The 24,447-nt window shown below is 38.6% G+C and overlaps 1 protein-coding gene across 9 annotated transcripts in view; it reads right to left on the minus strand.

The window, feature by feature from the left end:
• The window catches only part of PRLR (prolactin receptor), a 153,086-nt gene that overhangs the window by 16,242 nt on the left and 112,397 nt on the right, over positions 1-24,447 (minus strand). For 5 of the 9 annotated variants that reach the window (XM_032676670.1, XM_032676672.1, XM_032676674.1 and 2 more), the window contains 6 exons: positions 12,996-13,064; positions 8,061-8,174; positions 6,898-7,030; positions 3,333-3,502; positions 2,396-2,562; positions 754-895 (listed from right to left, as the gene is read on the minus strand). In XM_032676670.1, coding sequence (XP_032532561.1) covers positions 754-895; positions 2,396-2,562; positions 3,333-3,502; positions 6,898-7,030; positions 8,061-8,130 — 682 coding nt within the window. In that variant the 5' untranslated portion in view covers positions 8,131-8,174; positions 12,996-13,064. Of the gene's footprint in view, positions 1-753; positions 896-2,395; positions 2,563-3,332; positions 3,503-6,872; positions 7,031-8,060; positions 8,175-12,995; positions 13,608-15,933; positions 16,459-17,275; positions 17,797-24,447 lie in introns of those variants that run through there. The other 4 variants (XM_032676671.1, XM_032676676.1, XM_032676677.1 and 1 more) reach the window with 4 other exon arrangements.

The following is a 24,447-nucleotide window of genomic DNA, read 5'->3' on the forward strand; positions in this document are numbered from 1 at the left end:
TTGAAACTTTTGCAATTATGCACTTGTGGCAAAAATACGATCCTATTACATCAATAATAAATATTTCCTACTATGCAGAGCAGAGACATTGATTTTCCAAATTTCTAATTGCCTGGTGCAGATCCGAAAATGGGTAATTTAAAGGACATTTTTCTATTAACAGTACTTCATGTACTTCATGATCAACAGCAACCTTCATGTCAAGTAATGAATAATACAACTAAGAACAGAAGAAGAAGATTTGAGACAACGTGGCTAAAGTGTCTGGCAACAAGATACAATGACATGCATATTTAGTGTGCCTGCTCAAATCCAAGAAAACATAGATAATGAATTCCACGTGGTAGTATCTGCAAGTGTCGTGCTCTGTTAGACATGGCAATGCTTTCAGTCTAGGTTCTTACACAAAAACCATTACCTGACATCTGTACTATGTATAAAATCAATGTAATTTTTAAATTAAGGGACAGGAACAATAAATTATTTAGGCACACCTGCATCAAAAGTGACTTCCTCATACCACTTTATTTGTCATAGCCCGTTTCAGCAGAGGATCTTGAGTGAATCAAAAAGACTAAACAAGCAATTGTACAGAAAGTATATTAAAATGCACTGAGCTGTTCCTCCAGCACTATGAAGTATCTGTGTGAGAAGCCAGGTTTTCAGGGCTACCATTCAGGCACCTTTCACAACACTGAACCTGACAGAACTTAAAAACAATTTACAGAACAGCAATCACCATCCCCAACTCACCATTGGGGATTTGGATGTTTTTTTCAGAGCTCCATTCGCTCCATTCTCCAAGGTCTAACATGCAACGGACCTGAACAATGTACTTCACCCCAGCTTGTAACCCGGTCACCTTGTAGTGTGTCTGCAGTCCAACAGATATTGTCTGGAAAAGAAAATGGACTGGGAAAATAATAAAGAATTGGGACATTTTAACAAGTAACAATAAAGGAATAGGCTTGAGTTACTGAATTCTGAAAGTCTAGAATTTCAGTTGGTATTTTATAAGACGTGAATTACAGAGGAACAAAGGTAGTGACTTTGCAGAAAAATTCACTTCAACACTGAGATTCTGATACTCAAGAACATACTTAACTGTAGCCTTCCTAGTACTCCATCAGATCCACACCACCAGGAACACATTAGGTAGTCCAGCTCACATATAAACCCTTGTGTAACTCTTCTCAGTGGCTTTAAGTGCATTTTTCAGGTCCTTTGAATTTCTCCTCAGAACTCTTTCAAAACACATAGCTTTCTCCATCATTAAGGCATCGACAATTTAGGTAGCATTGAGGACATCTGACTATAGCTTTAAGAATGATAATTTATCCTGAAAACTCAGCTGTGGGAATATTCCTATGGTGGGGAATGTCAATGGAAATGGTGTGTGCGAGTAGGACACACCAAAATTTCTGAGTGGCGGGTTGCCTCCAACTGATTACATTGAAGAGTATGATGACAACTCTCAGCCCAAATAAATAATAACTAGGGAGCAATGGAGAGACTTCTCAAGGTTAAACTTGAAAACCACTAATAAATAAACAAGAAAACTTGTAATAGTGGGCGGGGCACTGGAAACTTCAGCAGTAGCTGAAACGTAGTTTGATGCTCTCAAAAGTGGCTCTATCAGCATCATGACCTCTCCCTGGGCCAGCCAGAGCAGCCTCCCTCTCTGATGCTGTGAGTAGCTGCTCTCCAGACAGCGTGGGCTGCAGCAGGCAGGAAGCCACACCTGGGTGTCTGCATGTGACCATGTGGCTCCTTTCTCACTGATGCGTGTCTTAGGATACTGTAAGAAGGGACATGAGTTCACGTGATGTTAAAGCATCCATGTCACCCACAGAAGTGGGTATAAATAGGAGAGGGAGGGGAGTATGCTTGTAACCTACCCTTCCTGGGAGAGGGGAATTTCTGTATATAGTGTATATATGTCTGGGACTAGTTATAGAAATTTGTTTATAAATTTGTAGATGCCTAGTAACAATTTTGAGTGCCCAGTATTGTGATTCAACTATTGTATTGCTGAGTGATTGCTGAGTGCTGCATAGTTAAGTGATTAATTTATTAATGAATTAATAAACTGTTTTGATCTGGATTTGTTTTAAACTATATGAACTTTTATTGTGACATGTGGGATCATTACAAATAAATATTAGATCAGTGGACTAAATAGGGTTTTGCAGTTTATGACATTAGGATGATTATGCAAATACATTGAATTTCACTGTTCTACAAACCACTACAGTATTTTTCTTTCCTTAATCAGATTTGGTTACATTAATTTTTCTACCCTTACAGAAACTAAAATTTTTATAATGTCAGTTAAATTGAGATAAGAGAACTCACTGAATAGAGCGTTTATACAATAAATATACTTTTCAATTACCTCCCACTCTTCCTTTTCCTCAGGTTTAAGTCGTAGCTCATAGTGATACACATGTGAATTAGAGCTGACAGCAGCTAACGGAGGTGGAGACCATTTTGCCCAAAGGTATGTTATACTAGCAGATGTTTTTGTTTCTAGAGAGAGGTTCACAGGAGCATCTGGCTGAACTGTATAAATGAATGAAAAGCGTGCCATTAATAACTTAATTTTCTCTCAGAAGAGGCACCTCCTTTATGGTTTTGTATTTCATCACATTAATTTCAGATCATTCAGCACTTCTGTAAGGGAATAGTACAATAGCCTTTTATTTTTCCTTTCTCCCTAGCAAGTTTAACCAGCTCCTGATCCACCAGTATCAGCAAATCTTAGACTTTACTCTGAACTTGTCAGGCTAAGGAAATCAAATCATAATTTCATTAGGCCACTCTTGCAAAACTAAAATATCAAATATTTCATAGCTAAAACAACTAAGTACATTATCATTATAAGGTGTATATCATGTGTATGCAGAAAGTAGAACAGAGTTGGGAATATTAAATACTACAAAAAGCTTAGGCAGTTATTTTTACCCTCCTGAGACTTCAATGCCAGCAGCCATAAAGATGTTCACATTTGGAAAATTTAGGTAGCTCAACCTAATGAAAATTTTATAATCTGCATTGAGTCTAACTGAAATACTGGAGACAGCTACAAACTGCAGCCAATTTTTAAGCCAAAGTTAAAATGGCAATAAAATATGTAGTTACTTAATTCATAAGTAAAATGCAGTTTTCACATAAATTTAAAATGCATATTTTAGATCATCTGTAGATAAACACTTCTCCATATCAAGTTTCACATCATGAGGAAAGAAATCTTTCACCACTACTTGTTCTGGCATTAAAAACTGCATACATCTCCAACTAGCTTGTTTTCCATTTTATTCTTCTCTTTTTACCTATGGAGGTTACATCCACATACTGAGGGTCTGAGCTGTTACTTCCAATCTCATTCGTTGCCATTACAGTGATAATATATGTTGTCCAGGGATTAGTGTGGTTTTTATCAAAGTAGCAGGAATTGGGACCTGATGCTTGGTAGTCTGGACATTCATAGATTTTTTCTTCACTGAAATAAAATGATTTAAAAGTTAAAAGTTCAGAAAATAAAGCAAAGCAGGCAATATTCTAGTAGTGGTCTAGGTTCAGCAGAGAAATTTGAAATGGTTATATATAATCATATTATTTTTATATATAGATACATAATATAATTCTATTACATGACAATATAATAATTGTATATAACACATATAATCTCAACTCCAGGAAACATTTTGGTGTCAAATGCTATTGCTATAAGTGCTTCACTGCTATTTTTACTGTAGTTTTTCTGGATGAGTGCTCTCACTCCTTTTTTTTATACATAGGAATGTCAACAAAAGAATGGAAAGAGAAATTTCCAGAGACAGCACAAGGCAATTTTAACAATATTTATAAACAAGTAAAAGGAAAAGTAAAGACATTCACTTGGACTAAATAAGAAAAGTTGCTAAACATCTTCTTTGTGTATTACCCCTGGAAATTAAGCAGATGGACCCTAAGGCAGAGGACTGTTTTATTGATTTGTTTGTTTTCAGCAAGATCACAGTAGCATTTAAGCTGGAAAAGACCTCAGAGATCACTGAGTCCAACTTTTGACCCATCTCCACCTTTTCAACTCGACCATGACACTGAGTGCCACCATTTCTTGGGACACCTTCAGGAATGGTGACTCTACCACCTCCCTGGACAGTTCATTCCAATGTTTAAACACCCTTTACATGAAGAAATTCTTCCTGATGGTGAACCTGAACCTCCCCTGGCACAGCCTGAGGCCATTTCCTATCATCCTGTCTCTAGTTATGTGAGAAGAGGCCAACCCTTATCTCACTACAAACTCTTTTCAGGTCATTGTAAGAGTGATAAGGGACCCCCAAGCCTCCTTTTCTCCAGGTTAAACACCCCCAGCTCCCTCAGCCACTCCTTACAGGCATTCCTTACAGCTCCAGCTCTGCTGCTCTTCTCTGGTCTCACTCCAGCACCTCAATGTCCATCCTGAACTGAGGTGCCCAGAACTGGACACAGCACTCGAGGTGAGGCCTCACCAACACCCTATCACTGCCCTGGTCCTGCTGGCCACCCTGCTTGTGACACAAGCCAGGATGCCACTGGCTTTCTTGCCCACTTGGGCATGCGCTGGCTTACGTTCAGCCGCTGTCAACCAGCATCCCGAGGTCCTTTTCTGCTGTGAGATTTTCCAGTCATTCTTCCCCAGTCCTGTAGTGTAGCCTGGGGTTGTTGCGACCTAAGGGCAGGACCTGGCATTTGGCCTTGTTGAACCTCATCCTATTGGCCTTGGCCCATCAATCCAGCCTGTCCTGATCCCTCTGCAGAGCCTTCCTACGCTCCAGCATATCAACACTTCCTGCTACCTCATGTCATCTGCGAACTGACTGAGAGCGCACTTGGTCCCTTGTCCAAACCACCAATAAAGATATTAAACAGGACTGGTCCAACACTGATCCCTGGGGGACACCACTAGTGACCGGCTGCCAAGTGGATGCAGCACCGTTCACCAGCACTCTCTGGGCCCGGCCCTCCAGCCAGTTCCTGACCCAGCACAGAGTGCCCCTGTCCAAGCCATGGGCTTCAGGAGTATCTTTGGGAGACGGTGTCAAAGGCTTTGCTGAAGTCCAGGCAGACTACATCCACAGCCTTTCCCTCATCCACCAGGTGGGTCACCTGGTCATAAAAGGAGATCAGGTTGGTCAGGCAGGACCTGCCTTTCCTAAGTGCATGGTAGCCGGGACTGATCCCTTGGTTGTCCTGTACATGCTGTGTGGTCACACTGAAGATGATCTGTTCTATGACTTCTGATGTTAATTTACCTGATTCTTAACACGATCATTATCACAACTATCTCAAAAGAAAAAAAATCTTATTAGTTCACGGTCTCTTAGAAATTATTTTTATATGTGTCTTCAGCTTTTTCAGGAGAGGGATAGTTTTATACTCAATTAAAGCTGAACAGGGTGATGTACTCACAGCATACCCCAAGTGTGAAGAATTACACAACCGAAAGCACCAGCTGATGTGGTGCAAGAATGCACGTTAGTCCCACTCTTATGCTCTAGACACCACTAATAATATCTCCTAGTTTCCAGGCAATTTCGTCACAGTTCTCGAAGAAAAGATGTGAGTAAGAGGATAGTACCTGAGAGACAATGAGTCTAGAAATGCAGTTGTGGCCCAGATCCAGAATGCTTGGCAGTGTCTGTGTTCAGCAGATTTAATGAAATGGATAAGCACTCCTAACCCTCCCTAGACAGGGTTGTTCTGGGCAATGATACGTATAACTTGAAATGCTCATTAAAATTTGTTTTGATGAAGACTGAAACATCAGGGCTTTAATAAAATAAAAGCTCTTAGATCATTGTTGAGTGTAGTAACTTTATTAAAGGCTGCATCTTTTTTGCTCAATTAATACCAAATGATTTGGAATTTATTTAATTGAAGTAGGGATGTCTGAGGCTTTACCTTATCTATTCTGAACCTCACTGGATTTATTCAAAGAAATTTAATCTCTGAGCCTCCCTGCCTGCTTGGCCCTGTTCAAAAACCTCTTGTTTTCAGGAAAAAAGTATAGTTATACAAAGATACACAGGTTAAGCAAAGTTGCCAAACATATACACATTTTATTCCTAAACAGGATGAAGGAGTCACAGACTTTACCAAAACAGCAACTTTGAGAAGTGATACACAGATCTGATTTCAATCCATTTTGGGAACCAGGAAATTGGCTACATTTCCAAGAGGGGAAACAATTACTCTCTATACTCCAGATGGGGTTTTGCTGGGCATGCTAATGGACAGCCTCCTTGGCAGGGACCCAAGGGAACCCTCAGCCCTGACTGCTTCTGCCCAGCCTCCCCAGGCACCCCCAGGGCCCCTTGTCCCTGTTCCAGCCTGTTGCATCAGGGATGGTCTCCAGGTCCCCACAGCCCTGCGCTTCCATGGTCCCTCCTAGCCAGCTTGTGCAGCCAATGTGCTGATGTACTGGCCCAGCCTGGTCTCAGTCTATCCCTGTCCCCCCACTCCGCCCTGCTCCCTAGCCAAGGGGGAGTGATGGGCTCTGGATGGGACACTCACTGCTCCATGCCTTGATGCTCCACTCCTCAGAGAAGATCTCATTCAGCTAAAAGCTGTGTGCCTCCTGATAAGATGGACAAATATGCCTTTTCCAGCACTTCTTCAGTGGGATTTCAGGTTGGATGAGTTTTAGTAGGGACAGGCTGAAGTTTTGAGACTGGCAGTGGTCATGTTTTCTTCTTACAAGGGAAGCCATTCATCTAATGCAGCCCGTGTTGGCCATCTGAGGTTAACACAGACTTATAAAAACAACTTTACAAATTAATGTTATCATTCCCTTATTCTGTCATAACCATCACTTGATCACTTACAGAATATGTATGCACCACTCGTTACCTGTCCTTGCTGTAGAACAGGGTGTAATTGGTAGGAAGGCCTCCATCTGAGCCAGGCTTCCACCAACAAGAAAAGGTTTCCTTTTCTAGAGAACGACATCTTATTATCTTAGGTTTGCCAGGGTATGACTGACCTAGGGAAGTACAGAAATCCAGTTAGTTATATTAGAGGAGGACAACGTTTTTGGTTGTTATTGCTGAGTGACAAGCCCAGCCACCAAGGAGTGCTTTTTTGAAGACAATAAAATTATGCGAAACTATCGACCGAATTGGGCAAATAAATCTGCCTGGAAAAAGGATCAAAATTCTCAGAAAAGTATATATAGATATATAAAAATATATAAAAATATATTTTTACCTCAAACTTCTAAAATAACTAATAAAATTATTTTGCTTCTCTTTTTAATATGAAAATTTAATTTTTGCCTAAACTCAAAAAGTGTATATTTATCTCCAAAGTAAATTGCAATGACTGGAAGTAAATCTATGACCTTTGCAGTTTTTTTCCTAAAACATTGATTTTTTTAATCTTCAGATCATCTTAAAATTAAATTTCACCTTCAACTTTGCAACAGGACTAAAATTCCACTATTTATGCATAGTTAGGGCAAACTACAGGTTAGACAAAAAGAAAGAAATCAACAGGCTAGATGATTATTTTTGTGTACTAGCAAACTGAATGTATTCACTAATTAGTTGGATATTCACTGGTAATCCAAATACATTTAAGAATATTTCTCGTTAAGACTACCTGTCATTAGGTTATATCAAAAGCACAGACCACTAATTTACGTGTATTTTGACATGAAAAGCATCTGATCTTTCAACTTAAGCTTACCTTTATTTCGCTAAAGTTCCATATCACTATCTCAAATAGTGTGACTATTCATACGATGCTAATTTCCCAGAAGGTGACAAGGATGAAGTAAATGTAGGGGTGGAGTGAGCGTCTTTCATCATTGCTACCACACAGTCCTTAAATTAATGCTATATATAAAAAAAGGACTAGAGCCATTTTCAAAATGCCATAAAAAACTTCAGAAGAAAGTACTTTAAATAGGTCCAGGCTCCACTGGTGGTCAGGATAGATTGGGTAAAGTCTCATACTTTTCTAAAGAAAGTGTTTTAAGGAAAAACAAGTGTTTCAGGAAGGGTTGTACTCACCTGTCAGACCGGCTGTAGTCAGAGCAAGTTGCAAAATAATTTGAACTGATGAAATGAATCTCTGCTTCATGATGTCTGCTTCTCCTCAGGAGGAAATATCAGATCAGAGGCTCACTGAAAAACACACCGTCATGCAACAGTCAATAACAATGCCTAACGTATAATATGTACTACTTGACTTGATCAAAGTCCCTTTTGAATTGCAGCTAATTGATTCTTGTTCTCTCAAAAAGGTGTGGTAACACCTACAGTTCCACTTCAGAAGGTGAAAACCTGAATCTCCGAGTAGCAAGAAGGTTTTCCCAAAGGTCCTTGAATGGTTAGCAGTGCCAGGATTACAGTTTCATAGCATTAACAAATCTTGCATATTTATTTGACATCTTGGGATTCCTGGTGCTTATCTTAGAGTTCTAACTTTTACAGTCATTAATTCACCAGAGAAACCAGCTTTTTGGTAACAAAAATACACTTTTATCCCTATTGATACAAAGAAGATGCCAACATATTAGAACACTGAAACTCCTGAGAACAGAAGGCAAATAGAAAAAGTCTAACATTTTTTTAGAAGGTTTTGATTTTTGATCTAATCTCATGACTTCTGAATATTTGGGACTGTTGATATTGAATTCAGGATCACCTGAGCTGAAGAATGCTACTGTTTCTGTGCATTTAATTCATTGTTTTTACTGCATTGGATTTTGCAGTGAAGTGGAAATGTCAAAATCAAAGAAAAGAAACCAAGAAAAGAAACAAGTGACGTAATGTCGCAGCTAATTTACTGTGTGAAAATGCAAGATGGGATGCAATTATCCTTCTTTCTTCAACCTGTAAAGGCTAATGCTGTAGAACGGCAGAAAAACACGTGCACTTGGAAAGCCACCAGCTGTGACAAAGACCCAGTCCCTGCAGTGGGCTGGCACCACTAGATGTCCTCAGAATTCAGGCTATAACTCTGGGTGCTCTGGAGACGGTTGTTGCTAAATCTGTTTGCTTAGCCTGAAGGAAAGACAGTACCACTTAAGGCAAACCTGCTGCTTCTCCCACCAATATGCTTCCTGCTTGGAGATGATGACTGCAGTCGGCTATTAGCTTCTCAGTAGCCAGCCTCACTCCTTGAAACTAAAGAAGAACAATTTACCAGCTAAATAGCAGGCTCCTTATCTCAGCTTTCCACTCCCACCAAACACATCTGACAGGTACTTGTATGCTTGCAACCCATCCAGTGTAGCACAGCATGGGAACAAGCTGTGCCTTTGGTGAGGAAAAATTCTTTGCGGTTCATCAGATGACTCAATTTTCAGCACGCAATTCATTTTCTGTATCAAGAAACTATAATCCATCATCATTCAAATGTTTTTCCAGCACAAAGGTAAATGAAGTATCAGTTAATTTAACTGAGTCTAAAACATGTTTACTGTGGACAATGAGGAAAAGAACAACAGCTGGCTACATTTCCATATTACCACTTCCGAATATCCAGGCACATTTCACACCCGTAACTGAGGTACACGCTAGAAAATCACATATGGGCTAGTTTTAGACTCACTCAGAGCATTCTGTGCATATGCAGGCAGGTTTTGAGTAAGCACATGAAAATTTTAGTACTGTAAACAAATGGCAGGTAAAAATATTAGTGTTTACTTTTAGAAATTAGTTGAAAACTTGGTGTTATATAATGAGGGACACAGCTGACTGTGCTAATACAAGCCACATTTTTCTCACGCGAAGGTAAAATAATGAACTATAAACAGTAGCTATTTCATATGACACCATTTAAAATATTTCACTATTTCTAAAAATAATTGAAACATTTGCAAAATACAGCACTTTCAAACTCAGACTCTTAATGTGATTCCCTATAAGGTAACTGGTACCATGATTTATTTTTTCACTTTTACAGACACATCTTTTCTGTGTGAAGAATTGACAGGTAAGAAAAACTGATTATACTGGCTAAAAGATTGAAATTTTTCAATACAACAAAGGAGAGGTATCACAAAAGATCTCTATTAGAGCACTCCTGCAAGTAAAATGGGATAATTTTGGAAACTTAAGACCTAAAGAACCAAATTAATAGAAAGAGGAAGAAATTAATGCATTTAAAATCAAGTACTTCTTCCTTGGGAGCATTTGAAAATGAGATGATTGTGAATCACTTCTGCAATGTGGCTGTGAAACCAACAGGGGATATACAGGGGAGGAATATGGACCTATTAGTGCCACACAGTAGGCTCCGCGTACAATTCTCGTCACCTATACTTGGAAAAAAACCAGACCAGATTTAGAACAGATTTAGAACACAGCTACAATCATGACACAGAGGCTGTCTCATGATGTCGATTTAAAAGAATTGGCTTCGTACTCCGTGCAAGGGTGGTTGTCGCCTATAAACGTAGCAGGAGATAAGCATCAAAAGAGGGAAAATAAGAATGTTTCCATGGTTGCCTGGTATTTGGAATTTGTGATTCAAATAGAGTTTATAAGGCTTCTGAAGAGATGTCTTTCTTTTTTTTAAAAATACTTGCTTAAACAAAATAGATAACACCCCCTTCATCATAACTGTATCAAACTGTATCAAAAATGCATCATCTCCCTACATCTCTCTATGTATGACACGAAAATGTTTTCATAAAAGGGCAACTAGCATTTCTGAAGATGCTGTGAGGGAATGCCTCACTTTTAGGTCTGAATGCATTCTTTTATAAGGGATACAGTGGACACTGATTTGCCACAAAATCATGCAAAACCAAGGGTTGAATAACTGATAATTAAAAGATCATATGCCTCCTTTTGAAGGTTTTGATTTAATTCCAACCAAGTTATTGCATTCTGACATTCCAGCTGAATTTCTCCCTTTTAACACAGCTGTTATATAGTATTCAACAGCTGCACATCACACACTAGAAAACAGTGCTCCTTGATGGAAATGGAAACTATTACAGCAGCATTAAAAGGCACAGAAGAGTTAGATGTTCCTATAAAATAATGCTGCTCTGGAACTGATAATATAATGAAATTGTAGGTCTGAAAACTGTGCTGACAATGCTACTAGATGAAGCTGAAAGCTAAACACCAGTACTGAAATCAGGTGCTGTGGAGCATGGTTGAGAGACAAATGGTCTTGTCCTAACTGACTTTTAGTTCTTGCATTCTTTTCTTTCTTTCTTGGCTATGCTGATGGACAAATTTCTTGAGATTGTCAGAGAAGTCTTTACTCAGTTCTGCACAGATGGAAAAATTTTCTTGCTGCAATGCTTTCAGGCTTGCAGGAACAGGAACAACTGTGTATCAGCCAATGGCAATGACATTATGTCCATCATAAGTTCTGCTTTTGCGGCTAAATAAATCAAAAGCCAAAAGTACTTTACCAAAACGTACTGAAAAAGTTTCACATTCTCACTAGTCATGATGATAAACAATGTTCATCTTTCAGCCTGGAGGAAGGCAGATTAAGGAGTTTGCAGAACACCAGAGTTCATTACCATTTGAAAGGCTTAACTACAGCTGTATGAAACCAAGCACAGATAAAGAGCAGAATAAAGCAAGAATGTGACAGTCTGTTTGACCATCCAGAACATTCAACTATACTGTGGATACTGCATGAGTCTGCCTTCCCACACAGAGATCTCAAATGTCAACACAGATACATGTTCCTAGCCACGATTTGAGCACTGTTATTGCTAGATGTGTTTCTGAATGACAGTGATGGTTGGGATCATACTGTAAATTAAAAATTGTAGGTGTGCAGTGTGACAAGAGCTCTGCTTTCCCTCTCTGAATGAGCCCTAATTGGATGTCTCAGAACTCTGAATCCCTCAGGCACCCAGTATGGCCTTCATGGTGATGTACAGGCTCCAGAGAATTTATGGAATTCAGACATATCTCTGATCCGAATTTCTTGTGACTGATTCCAGGTGGCTACTTAGCACATAGCTTCTGTGGAGTACTTTGTGAGGATGCTTAGTACCTGCTGTTTGCTATGTAAGGGAACCTTGACATCCAGTTAATTTATTGGGATTAAGGACTTCATATTTCTGCGTTGCATAAAATGGGAGCAACGTAAAGGTCTTTTAGATTTCCTCTGAAAAGCCTATACATGGGTTATAATATATTTTTCCTAAATTTCTCTCCTAAACAAACCACCTTGACCTCCTAATATCTCTTTGGAACCCCTCCTTTGATTAGCAGTCAAGATGTGATGATGAATGGAACAACTGCCCTCACACATGGAGATATGCTTCTCCATCTGAAAGACTTGATTCATTTTTGAAAAAGAAAAATAATGAAAACACAAATTCTTGAAAATAGTTTAGGCCCTCACCTTCTCCATCATAGTATTTATGCTCTTAGCTCCTATTTATTTTACAGAACTGAGCTTGAAACTCTCTTAAAAATTCTCACCATTTAAATTGACAAAGGAAAAAAAAAAAGCAAGCCATGACAAGATGAAAGTGCCATTATCCTTACTTTACAGATGCAGAACTAAAACACAGAATAATCAAGTGCTTTGCTCAGACTCATAAGTTTAACAGAAGCTAAAAAATGATCATTTACTACAATTTTTCTTTTCTTTTCTAAATACCACCTTTACTGCCTTTGTTTTCCTACTAAAACATGATTTACCTAACAATAGCAATCTTTATCTACCAGTTTCACAGCCCCTGAATATTTCACTTTCTTCCCTGGTGGTTTGAATGTTTAGCCATGATTGCAGGATTATTATTTTTACAGCTGTCTTCTACAGAAAAGAAAATCATAAGTTCTAAAGAGTAAAATTTTAGAGTCTGAAAGCTAGAGTTTACATTAGAACTTGAAATATGATGGAAATTAATCTCTACCAATTATCAAGCCCAACTCCACAGTTATCTTCCTATAATAATTTTAAATATTCTTCATATATAGAATAGTCATGAAATATACAGTTGAATTTCCTACCTAAAAGATTCATGTATGTAAGGAAGCTTTTTATTCCTCTCTTTCATATATGTCAGATCACTTCATAGGCTGCAAAAGAAAAAGAAATCTAAGATTAGTATATTGCCGGATGTATCACTACTTTATTCCTAAAACATAGAGAGAAAAAAGGTCACTCTTTGTATTAGCTGCTGTAGACACTGAAACCCTAAGTCAATACATTCAAACACTGAGAGCAATAGAGACTGAGGTAAAATACCGTGTTACTGTATATGCTTTCCTTTATCTGTTTCAATAAAAGCAGAGAATTTTGTAGCAACTTCAGACGCAGTTTAAACTTACTGGTAGACTGTGCTAGGCTACTCAAAGGCTAATCAACATCTACACAGGCCGGGCCAGGATCAGATAAAAATTGACAGCTCTAGCAGCGTAATTAGTGAACATGGGGTGCAGGGAATGAGCTTCACCTGACTAATAAAGCACAGTCCTTGTGCGGAATCCACCAAACAAACTCCCTTCCCCACATGCCTCATTGACTGAAGGAGATATAGCACACATTAAGGGATGCCTGAGGGGAAAGAATGTAGGGAGGAAAGGAAAGGATCAAAGTGGACTGGGGAGAAACAAGCATGGGAAAACCGGTGGCTTGTCAGATTGAAATGTGTGCCTGATCACTGTGGTCTGCCCTATGCTCTCATTAAATCCTATTTCTAACTATCTTCTGTCTGCATGGACTGTTCTGAGTGGTACTTTTGGATGCTACGAAACTTTCAGCTGGATTAGCCAGTGGAGAAGAGAGGGATTGCAAACCTCCAGGCTCAAACGCAGGTCCCCTGCAACTGGGGAGACCAGGGGATCTGGGGCCAGCTACTGGGTCACCTGAGCATCCAGGAGCAGCTACTAGAGCAATCCATTTTTTGTGTGCAGATGCACACACATATGTGTAAATGTATATGTTACATGCAAATGTTACGGCTTCACTGATGTGCATTACCTCTGTGTGGTTTTTGTGCCCATGTAACCACCCTCTGGGAGCAGCTGCTCAGCTTTGCTACAGGCAGAAATTGAGGATATGGACCTAAAGCAGCCTCACATTTATGGGATTATCTGATTCAACTGGCTCTAACAGACTGACATGCAACATTTCACCAAAAAATACCCCACCACGTTTAACTACTTGCTCTTTGTCATTCCTTCCAAACACACTATTCTGTGAAGAAAGAACTTAGATGAACTTCAGTGGGCAACTTATCTGACAGAGTAACAAAAACTGTTTAATTAATTAAATTACTAGCTTTGAAACTACTAACTTCATCATACTATTTCTGACAGAAATCTCTCCATAAACAATTTGAAATAAAGTAGAATATTTTCTAACTAACATTAAGAATATACTGTGTCTCCTGGAGACCAGGTGGAAAGACATATTACTCAGTTACCACGGTATTCTTTTGTTTGGCTCCATTTCAGTAAAGCTAATGAGAGCAATAAAAATACCATGAAGTTATTTGGCAGCTAGACATTATGCCATTACAGAGGAACGGATTTAATTGAGGGCGATAAATGGTTTCTTTTTTATGTGCATATTTAAAATGGCATCAATAACATACAACTGAATATGGCAGAAATAATGTTTGCAGTTACTCAACCATGACACAAGGTAAAGTGTAGTTTAAAGATGGAGCTCAATAAATGCTTTCTGCTTTAGAGAGTACAGAAAAATGGGTTGACAGTGTGCATGCTGGGAACACTGACTAGAAATGGACTAAATAGAATTTTCTCAAAATTCTGCCTCAGATCTAGATTGCTTCACAGAGACATTTTAAAAATAATGCAGATGCTTAACACTTAAAGGGAAGCCTAGTTCTAAGAACAAATGGAGGTATGGTTATGATCACTAAATAAAAATAACATTTTTTCTGGTTTCTACTACTTGATACTGCATCAAAACATACAGTTCTATCCTACTAGCAAATTTTTTTCTGCTTTCGAGACTGCCTTCATCAAGAAGCGACTTTGTGAATTAGTGATACATCCTTACACAATATGACTGACATAAAATACGTTTTTTATTAAAGTTGCAATAGTACCATAAGCATTGGCTTCATCTTATCACTGACTGGAAATGATCATGGTAGAACACACCCTAACCTTCTGCAATAACCAGGGCAATGACTTTCATCCAAGTATTTCCACATCAAATAATCATTTTTCAAATAATATTTATTGTGATAGTCCTGAGAACAAAGAAAGAATCCCACTGTCTTAGGTGCTGTACAAAGAAGAGTTTCTGCTCTTAAGATCCAAAAATGTAAGTAGCCAATTAATAATACAGAATGGAAGACAGGGATCTAAAAAGCAGGTCAAAACTTGAACATTTTTTGTTTGAGACTAAAAATTATTTTAATTGTAAAATATTTTCAAAATATCCCATAAACTGGAAACTGTCTATGAAGGATCAGTTTTAGAAAATTAATTTCAGAATGCCACAAATTCTTTTTCAACCAAAACCAATGCACCCAAATTTTCAAAATTCCAAAATGAATAAGTATCACCAAATATCAACATAAAACATTTTGTTTTGAAATTTACCATTAGAATATTTTATAAAACCTAATAAAATAATTGCAGTATTTTTTCAACTACTTTTTTTTCAAGTGAAATCATGCTGTGATGAAAAATTTCTGATAATCTTTAATTATACACAAAAATTTCAATGAGTAATGCAATGACATGAAACTCTTCCTATTTTGACAATTCTGAGAGAAGATGGTGGTGTAGAGGTGAGGAGGTTTATTGCAGAGAGACTAAAATTACGAACACTTTAGAGGAAGCAAAGGAACAGGACTTTGAAACTAGTAAAGGGAACACAGTAATGGAGAAAAGTGTGAGAGGTTAGACGGAACAAGACAATAAGGAAGGACACAGAAGGGGGAAAGAGCAAATAATCTGTTTGCACCAGGCAGTAAAGTAATTTTGATTGTACTCCATTATTCCACTTGAGTTGCAAAGCTCCACCCACTGAATGCCACCCCCAGATAGACTTTTCTTGGTGAACACAAGTGATAGGGTTGAGTGGAGGAGCAGCATCTCCTGGATCCTAGTGCCTGCAAGCATCAGTAGAGTAATGCTGAAGGAGGATGTGACCTTAGCTCCAGAGCAGTTTCTTTAGTCTCTCTCACTGAGACAGCCCATTTTGGCTGAGTCTGAGTCTGGAGTCTCTACGCAAAGCTTTATGACTGTGGAAAGACTCTAAGGGAAAGAACCTGGCTGCAGGGGAGAAAACGTTCTTCTTCAATCACAAATATGCTCAGCCATTAACAATATCAGTGGGAGCAGAGAATAATAACTGTTTTTCTGTTTCAGTGTTCTCTTTTTCAGGAGGTCCTCAGTATGAGGTTGTAAAAGAAGGTGTTTCTTTGTCTGTTTCCAAGTACATATTGAACATTTACACTTGAATTGTTTAAGTGACTGTAGAGTCATTCTGTAAAAGAACACAATTACCAAAAATTACCACTCCAATCAAACTGATAAAAACACTCAATGTCCTATTATTTTTCAAACATATTCCCCAAGCTTCAAACTTGTTGATAAAAGAGCTTTGTGGTTGCATGCTAAAGGCCATCACTAATGCCATGTACAGATAAGTGGCACACTGGTTAGCTAACGGAATGAAACAATGCTATCTTGATAATCTAAAACTAATTATTTGAGAGAAATTGCTGACAGTAATGGGAGTACCACAATATTGAACATTCAGCCTTCAGTTTATTGAGCTTAAAATAATTAATCTTTTGGCACTTTTAAAGCATTATACTGCCTTTAATACTGGAATATGTGGATATGCAGAGAAGTATCTTTATTATGCCTAGCTCAAATCTTGGTGGCATTTTGTGGATCTCCTCCAGTACCTAACTCCTGAGTAGCCTCATGTTTAACACATAATGGATTATTCTCTATAGGAGTTTGGTTAGTTGGCATTAATCCCTAATGTCAGTGGAAAACACAGTTTCCTCGTGAGGAGAGTCTTATCACAGAAAGTTAAATGTGCAAACTTAGGTGCTAAACCAGTAATAGCATCAATACTGTTCTATCACAACCCTGCTAAGTTCTACGTAGACGGTCATCTTCCAGGAAAAAAAAAAATAAAATAAAAAAAATTAGTTTTGCAGTGGAAGAAAACCGAAGCTCCTGAAAGTTGCATTCTGAGGGAACTGAATTCACCCTTTGATCAGGAGTACAAATTTCCTGTCTGATTTCTTCATGATGTATATATAAACTGAATGAAGTAGAGCACTAACCTGATCTACTCCTCATCTTCATCCCAGGCTGCTACTCCTTGGAGATTGTCAGCCACAGTGAATTGTGGTTTGGATTTTTCTTTTCTTTTGTAGTTTAAGGAAATGACCCTGAGGTTGCAGACTGTGAGATTTTTATGTGCTTGTTTACAGAATAAAGACTAACACTGCAATCTCTGGAGGTTAAAGGTAAATTTATTAATGTATTCATTCATTAACCCATTCATTCATTAACTCATTCGCTCAGCTCCTTACAAACTGCAATGACAACACTGTGTCTCCTACTGCTGAATGTTTCTGACAGGTAATAATTGCATCCCTGACAGAAAATAAGCATCTGCCAAGAATCTATTTGAAGAAATTAATTTTGCAAAGAAAAAGAAAGCTTTATAGTGCAGCAAAGACAAACAAACAGCTTCACAAACAGATCAACTAAATATGGGATATTAGGTTTCAGATTATGGGTAGTGTTTAGATTTAGCAAACTAAGGACATAAGAACGCCTCTCCCTTACCTCTTCTGTAACACCAAATTTGAAGTAAGATTTCACATGAATATTTCAGTTTGCCCTACTCCTCTGTGGAGTTGACACACTTCTTGGTTACATAATGAAGAAATAGCTACTTAACAGAGTTTGAAGAAGAAAACATTTTGAAGATTAAAAAATATATTCTGTACTAGAGAAAAATCTACTTCAACACTTTTCTTCAGTTCATTTCTGCTATTTGGTGAAAAAAAGAATCAGAATGAAATGAAGGAGTTTTGGTTACAGCATGTATCAATACATCGGGCTACACCTCTGTTTTCAGCGAATGTTCTTGATTTACTGTATATTGTACAGCTTCACTGGCTGTGAAATTTCTCCTTCTTTGCACTCAATATCAGATTGGACCTACAGTCTGTACAGTAATTGCTAAGTTTTATAGACCTTATTATACTTGGTAATGACTTAACCTTGGAACACTGGCGTCAACACCAGAGTCCTCTGCCTTTGAAATGACATGCTTCTTCAAGATTATAAAATACATTCAATTTAGGGGAAGGTGTGAAGGTGGGAGCTACTTGCAAGCAAACCCACCTGATTTTCACCTAAAAGAAACTGACAAAAATTCAAAAGTTTCAATAATTGCAGGTAGACAAAGATGAATTTTTTTTATGCCCAAGCATCTGAAATGTCAGACCTGCATCTTTTAATCAGACAAAGGCTATCTCACAAAAATATAAACCTCCCCAATTCAAAGTTATTGAATCTGAAATAACAATGACATTTATTTTAGAAATATTTAATATTTACAAGGAATGAAAGAAAAGGCATAAGCATCAAGAACAGCTTGCCCTCTGTGGGGTGGATTTCACGAGACATTGCAGCAAACTAGGAAATTTTAGCAAAAGCTGAAATAATTTTAAGCATGGTAATTTAGATCACTAGAAATCAACTGTCAGCCTCTATAATTAACATCAACCCATTTTGTTTCATATGTCAGTACATTCAACTTCAATTTGTAGGTTTTTTGTAGGCACCCAGTTACCCAAGTATATTTCACATGGTAGAAACATTAATTTTGTGTGTAATCCACTATATTTCTTCCACAACTCCTGAAATAAAAACCTTATGCTGACATTTATGAAATGGCAGGAGGAAAAAATGCTGTAACTGTGGGTATTACTTTAGGTAATAACAACAAGGCTTTTAAATCCTTGCTTGCATAAAGGCTGACCTTTTCAGCTGATAGAAAAGTAATTTCTACTGAAACTTGGATCCATACTTCAGTCATTACTGTTACCTGCATCTTTTCAAGTTGCCTTTTCAGCAATGCCTTTTATGTTCATATGTATGAATTTGCTTGGCTCTAGCTCACAGCACATTTTATATAATTTAAAGGGAAAAATCAATGAAGAATAACACAACCATGTTTTAAACTCATCTTTTAATTTAATCCTTGAGTTGCTCCACTGACAGTATGTTGAATATATGATTGGACATTGTTAAAGATGCTGGCACTAGCCTTCCAAATGCAATTCAGATTGTTTTTCTATTTTAACTGGCCGTGGTAGAAATGTTGAGCCGAAACAGTTCAGATCTCTGTCTCCCTTAAGGTCTCCTTCCAATTGAAATTTGTGCATCCTGCAGATGGTTACACCTCTGACAAAGCTGCCAAGATACCAGTCTTGTGTGACCCTCATCAGCACACAGAACAAAGCAGATGTAAAGCAGCTCAGAATTATTAAGGTTGGAAAAGACCTTTGACCGATTACCACCTTGTCAACTAGACCATGTAAGTGCCACTTCCAGTTGTTTCTTGAACACCTCCAGGATGGTGACTCCAACACCTCCCTGGGTAGCCCATTCCAGTGTTTGACAACCCTTCCCATGAAGAAATTCTTCCTGATGTCCAACGTAAACCTCCCCCGGAACAGCTCGAGGCCATGTCCTCTCATCCAGTCAGTGGCTTCCTGGGAGAAGAGGCCAACCCTCATCTGGGTACAACCTCCTTTCAGGTAGTTGTAGAGAGTGATAAGGTCCCTCCTCAGCTTCGTTTTTTTCCAGGCTAAACACCCCCAGCTCCCTCTGTCACTCCTCACCAGACTTAGTCTCTAGACCCTTCCCCGGTTCCATTGCTCTACTCTGGACTCAAGAACACAGAAAATATTAAGGCTCTAAGAACCAGCCAGGAAAGTGATTAGGAGAGGCAACTTTCCTTCTGCTTCACAGAGTTTTGTCCCACATGCAGCTCAGACAGAGTAGGGGACTCAGCTTGCAAAGCTGGTGTCTGGACAAAGAACAGGTTTCGAGGGTTGGCTCAAGGTGATCTTTCACAACAGCACCAACAGCCACAGTACTTTAAGAGGGTGAATCAATCGCAGACAGTTTAGATGGGTAGCTGAAGCATTTTGAAATCTTTAGATGTAAACATACATCCGTAAGTGCAGTCAGAATGATGCGTTATCCACTACAGATAAGAGAGAGGTCCCAGTTGTTGGAAGGTTAAATAAACACAGCAACATTTAGCCACTTCTCACAGTCCATTTAGTCTTCAATACGGAAACCAAATCAAGGAGACAGTGCTTTCAATAGAGATTTCTGGAACACTCCTCCTCCAGTGGTGCAAAAGAACAGTGGTTCTGCAAATTGTTGATGCACATTGTATTTCAAAGTCTGCTCCACTATTTCAGTTTCCCATTTTAACTGATCTGCTCTTTAAACAAAATTCATTCTTTGAAAGGTGAAGCTGGTACTTGAAAACACTGATGTATGCATAGAAGAATATGAAAGGAAAAGGTCATGGACTGTTTTTTAGGTCCCAGAACCTCTGACTTAAGCAAGAGTCCTTACTTTTTATACCTGTGTATGCCTAGAAGATTTTCATAACTGTGTATCCAACAGTATAGACAAACAGTTAATCTCCAAGCCAAAAAGTGCACAGTAATGACCACTTTGCTATACTATGACCCTTTATTCTTAACTTATTTACTTGTCAGCTTAAGCTTACTCCATTTAATTTTAACATACAACCTTCAATCACCTTGTCCTTCAAGTAGTTTAGAACACTCAAAAAAGTAAACAGATGCTGTTATTCCTTTTACAGGATCACATGCTGAGCAGATGTATTTGTAAAACTAGATATACATGCACATTTTCTTTGAACATAATGTTAAGGCTCTGTTCTGTGTCCATGATGTGATCATGGGACAAATGCAAATGAAAAAGGAAAGCAGTTTTAAGATCCTTTATGTGGCAAAGGCAAGACTCTTCATCTCAAGAAAAGGCTATTGAGACCACTGGCGTTTCATCTGTTATCCTATTTTCTTCCAGTGATGGATTTTCATATACTTACTACTACATTTTCTTTACATGCTCCACATCTGATAATTCCACCTGCTAAAACGTACTCCCTCTTATGAGAATTTCACAGCCTATACGGGTGCATTTTTCGGTGGAGCTGCTATAGGAAACATATGTTTGTGCTTCTCAAGGCATGTTTGTACTTTACAAGCCTCAGCAACCAAGCACATGGCCTCAGTCCACTACTGTTCTCCACTACTGTGTATGGGTGCTTTTACTCTTTTGAGAGTCTCATTGATCTCAACTCAACTTAACTTTTTGAGATTTCTCAGTCTTTGGGATTAATGCAATGGGACTTACACACTTTAAATGGCTTTTCTTTAAACCCAAGTATCATAGCAGGTGAAGACTTTTTAAAATACCATACCTACAAAGTATGATTAACTACATGTAAAATACATAGCACCAGTTGGAGTCTTAAAACAGTATCACAGCAAATGAATGTGAATTACTGAAAAAATTTAAGGAGTGACTCCTGATTTGACACAAGTTTTGCTCAAATTATTCAGGAATCAAGCATTTTCCTGCAGATATCTGAAAGCCTAGTAGCAGTTTCCAAGGTCAGTTTTGTTATGGAGTTAAATTCATTAGCATGCACTCTGATATGAAATCAATTTTATATCACTGAATTCACATATTTTCTCCATTTAGTGAATTAAATACTTATATATAATCAACCCATTACTAGAAACTAAAAGGGATAGGAAATAGTTTGTGCTTCTGGTACTACGACAGAGCAAATACTCCAGATTTTGAGGTAAATCCATCAACTGGATATGTAAACAAGCTGTAGAAAGCACTGCTAGTACCAATAATATCAATAATTATATTAAAAAACAATGCAGAAATACAAGGAGCAAATGTTAAAATCAGACACATTTCTGCAGGTTGTCTGCAAGTGAAATTGGTTGCAATCTTCATTGGTTCAAAAGCTTTGAAACTAGGGTCTCAGTTTAGATATTATTAGTATTATCCATGGTAGAATTAAAAGTTCTGGAGCAGAAATCTGTGCATAAGAGCAGGAAAAGAAAAGATCAAGGGTAGAGAGTCATGGAGGACACCAAGTCTTCCAGGTACCCTCCAAGAGGTTGGGAAGACAGAAGTGAGCAACAGAAAGCACATGTATGTTCTGATGAACTCAGCTCCACCAGTAGTTTAGTCTCTGACATCTTGGACATCTCTTGTCCACCTGCAAAATGGGTGGACATCTCACTGAGATCTTTTTAATGACACTTATAATTTCCACATTGATTGAATTGATGTTTCCAAGATACTTTGCGCAATTTAGATTGAAGGGATTATTCATGAGATGAATTATTGGTAGTAGTTATTTTGCTGTAAACAATAAAAATAAATCCAAGTGCCAAGAAATGTTAGTACTCATTTCAAAGAATCACAGAATGGATGAAGTTAGAAGACCTTTGGAGACTGGCTAGTCCCACCCCACTGCTCAAAGCAGGGTCAGCTAGAGCAAGTTGCCCAGGGTGATGGCCAGTTGGGTTTTGAAAATCTCCAAAGACAGAAATTCCACAACCTCTCCAGACAGCCCTTTCCACTGTTTGACTGCCCTCATAGTAAATAATTTTTTCTTATGTTCAAGTGGATTTTCTTATACTTCAGTTTGTGCTCACTGTTTCTTGTCCTTTTTCTGGATGCCACCGAAAAAAGCCCAGCTCAATCTACTTTACTTCCCCCAGAAGATAATTCACCCACTGATGAAATTCCCCCAAGCCATCTCTTTTCCGGATAGAACAGATTCATCTCTCCATAGGAGAGATGCTCCAGTACCTTTTACCATAGTAATCCTTTGCTGGACTTACTGTGGTATGCCCATAGTTGTTTTTCTTTTACCAGGGAGTCCCAGGTAGAACTCCAGGTGCTTCAAAAGACTATCTAACCTTTCAGGACAACACTTGGAATACAAAGCTAAAATATACAACTAAGTGAGAAAGGGAGAGATAATGAGGCCAGCTCTGAGAAGAACTTTGCTTCAAAACTCCACCATGCTCATTTTCCACTAGTGTATTTATATAAGAACTAGCACTGAGGTTCAGGAAACTCTGATTCTAATCCTCAATATCTTTCTATTTTCCTTTATATGATATTTTTCCATTAGTCAAAATCTGATTCCTTTTTTAGAGAAACTGTGCTCATAACAAAAGCAACAGCCAATGACTGAATTCCTTTACAAACCACTTTATTTTTGACTTTACAGCCAAACCATTAAATAAGTCATATAAATTCTCAACCTGGGAACAAACTGTCACTCTTCAGAAAGTTCATCTGTTTGTGTTTGGCTAACTCCATGGAAAAATAAAAGCTTTGTCATTTCTTGGTATCTTTTTCTCTCCCTCAATTATCATTCAGGTTGGTAACCCAAATATGATGCCTGGCATTTCTATCTGACTGCCATTTTCAGTGATTGTAATGAAATTGCATCCCAGAACATTTTAATGATTACCACTTTATAAAAGCCTTAGACTGATAGCACAATTCTTACTGCTGGGGAACATGAGTATTTGTTCTTTATAGCATCTACAAAATATGCAGATATGTTTTTCCTGCAGCTTTACTTACCCAATTATGTTTGACACTAAAACCCAGCAAAGCCTCCTACTTACATGATGACAGCAGTACTAGGTTACGAAGTCTTGGTGGAGCACCTAACCGTGGTGGTCTGGCCCTGGCTGCATGCCAGGTACCCACCAAAGCTGCTCTGTCATTCCCCTCTCTCCTCAGCTGGACACAGCAGAGAAAATACAACGAAAGCCTCGTGGGTCAAGATAAGGACAAGGAGAGATCACTCACTAATTACTGCCGGGGCAAAACAGACTCGACTTGGGGAAACTAGTTTAATATATTACCAATCAAATCAGAGTAGGATAAGGAGAAATAAAAAGTAAATCTTAAAACACCTTCCCCCCACCCCTCCTTCTTCCAAGGCTCAGCTTCATTCCCAATTTCTCTATTTTTTTTCCTCCCCAAGCAGAACAGGGGGACAGGGAATTTTGCTTGTGGTTGGTCAGCTTATGACATGTCTCTGCCACTCCTTCCTCCTCACAGGAAGGATTCATCACACTCTTCCCCTGCTCCAGTGTGGGTTCCTCTCTCTGTGGGCCACAGGTCCTGCCAGGAACCTTCCCCAGCACAGGTTTCCCATGGGGCCACAGCCTCCTTTGGGCACATTCACCTGCTCCAGAGTGGAGTCCTCCAGGAGCTGCAGGTGGATCTCTGTTCACTTGTAGACCTCCGTGGGCTGCAGGGGCACAGCTGCCTCACTATGCTCTGCACCACGGGCTGCAGGGGAATCTCAGCTCTGGCGCCTGGAGCA

Source organism: Chiroxiphia lanceolata, chromosome Z, assembly GCF_009829145.1.
Source record: "Chiroxiphia lanceolata isolate bChiLan1 chromosome Z, bChiLan1.pri, whole genome shotgun sequence".
NCBI lineage: Eukaryota > Metazoa > Chordata > Aves > Passeriformes > Pipridae > Chiroxiphia > Chiroxiphia lanceolata.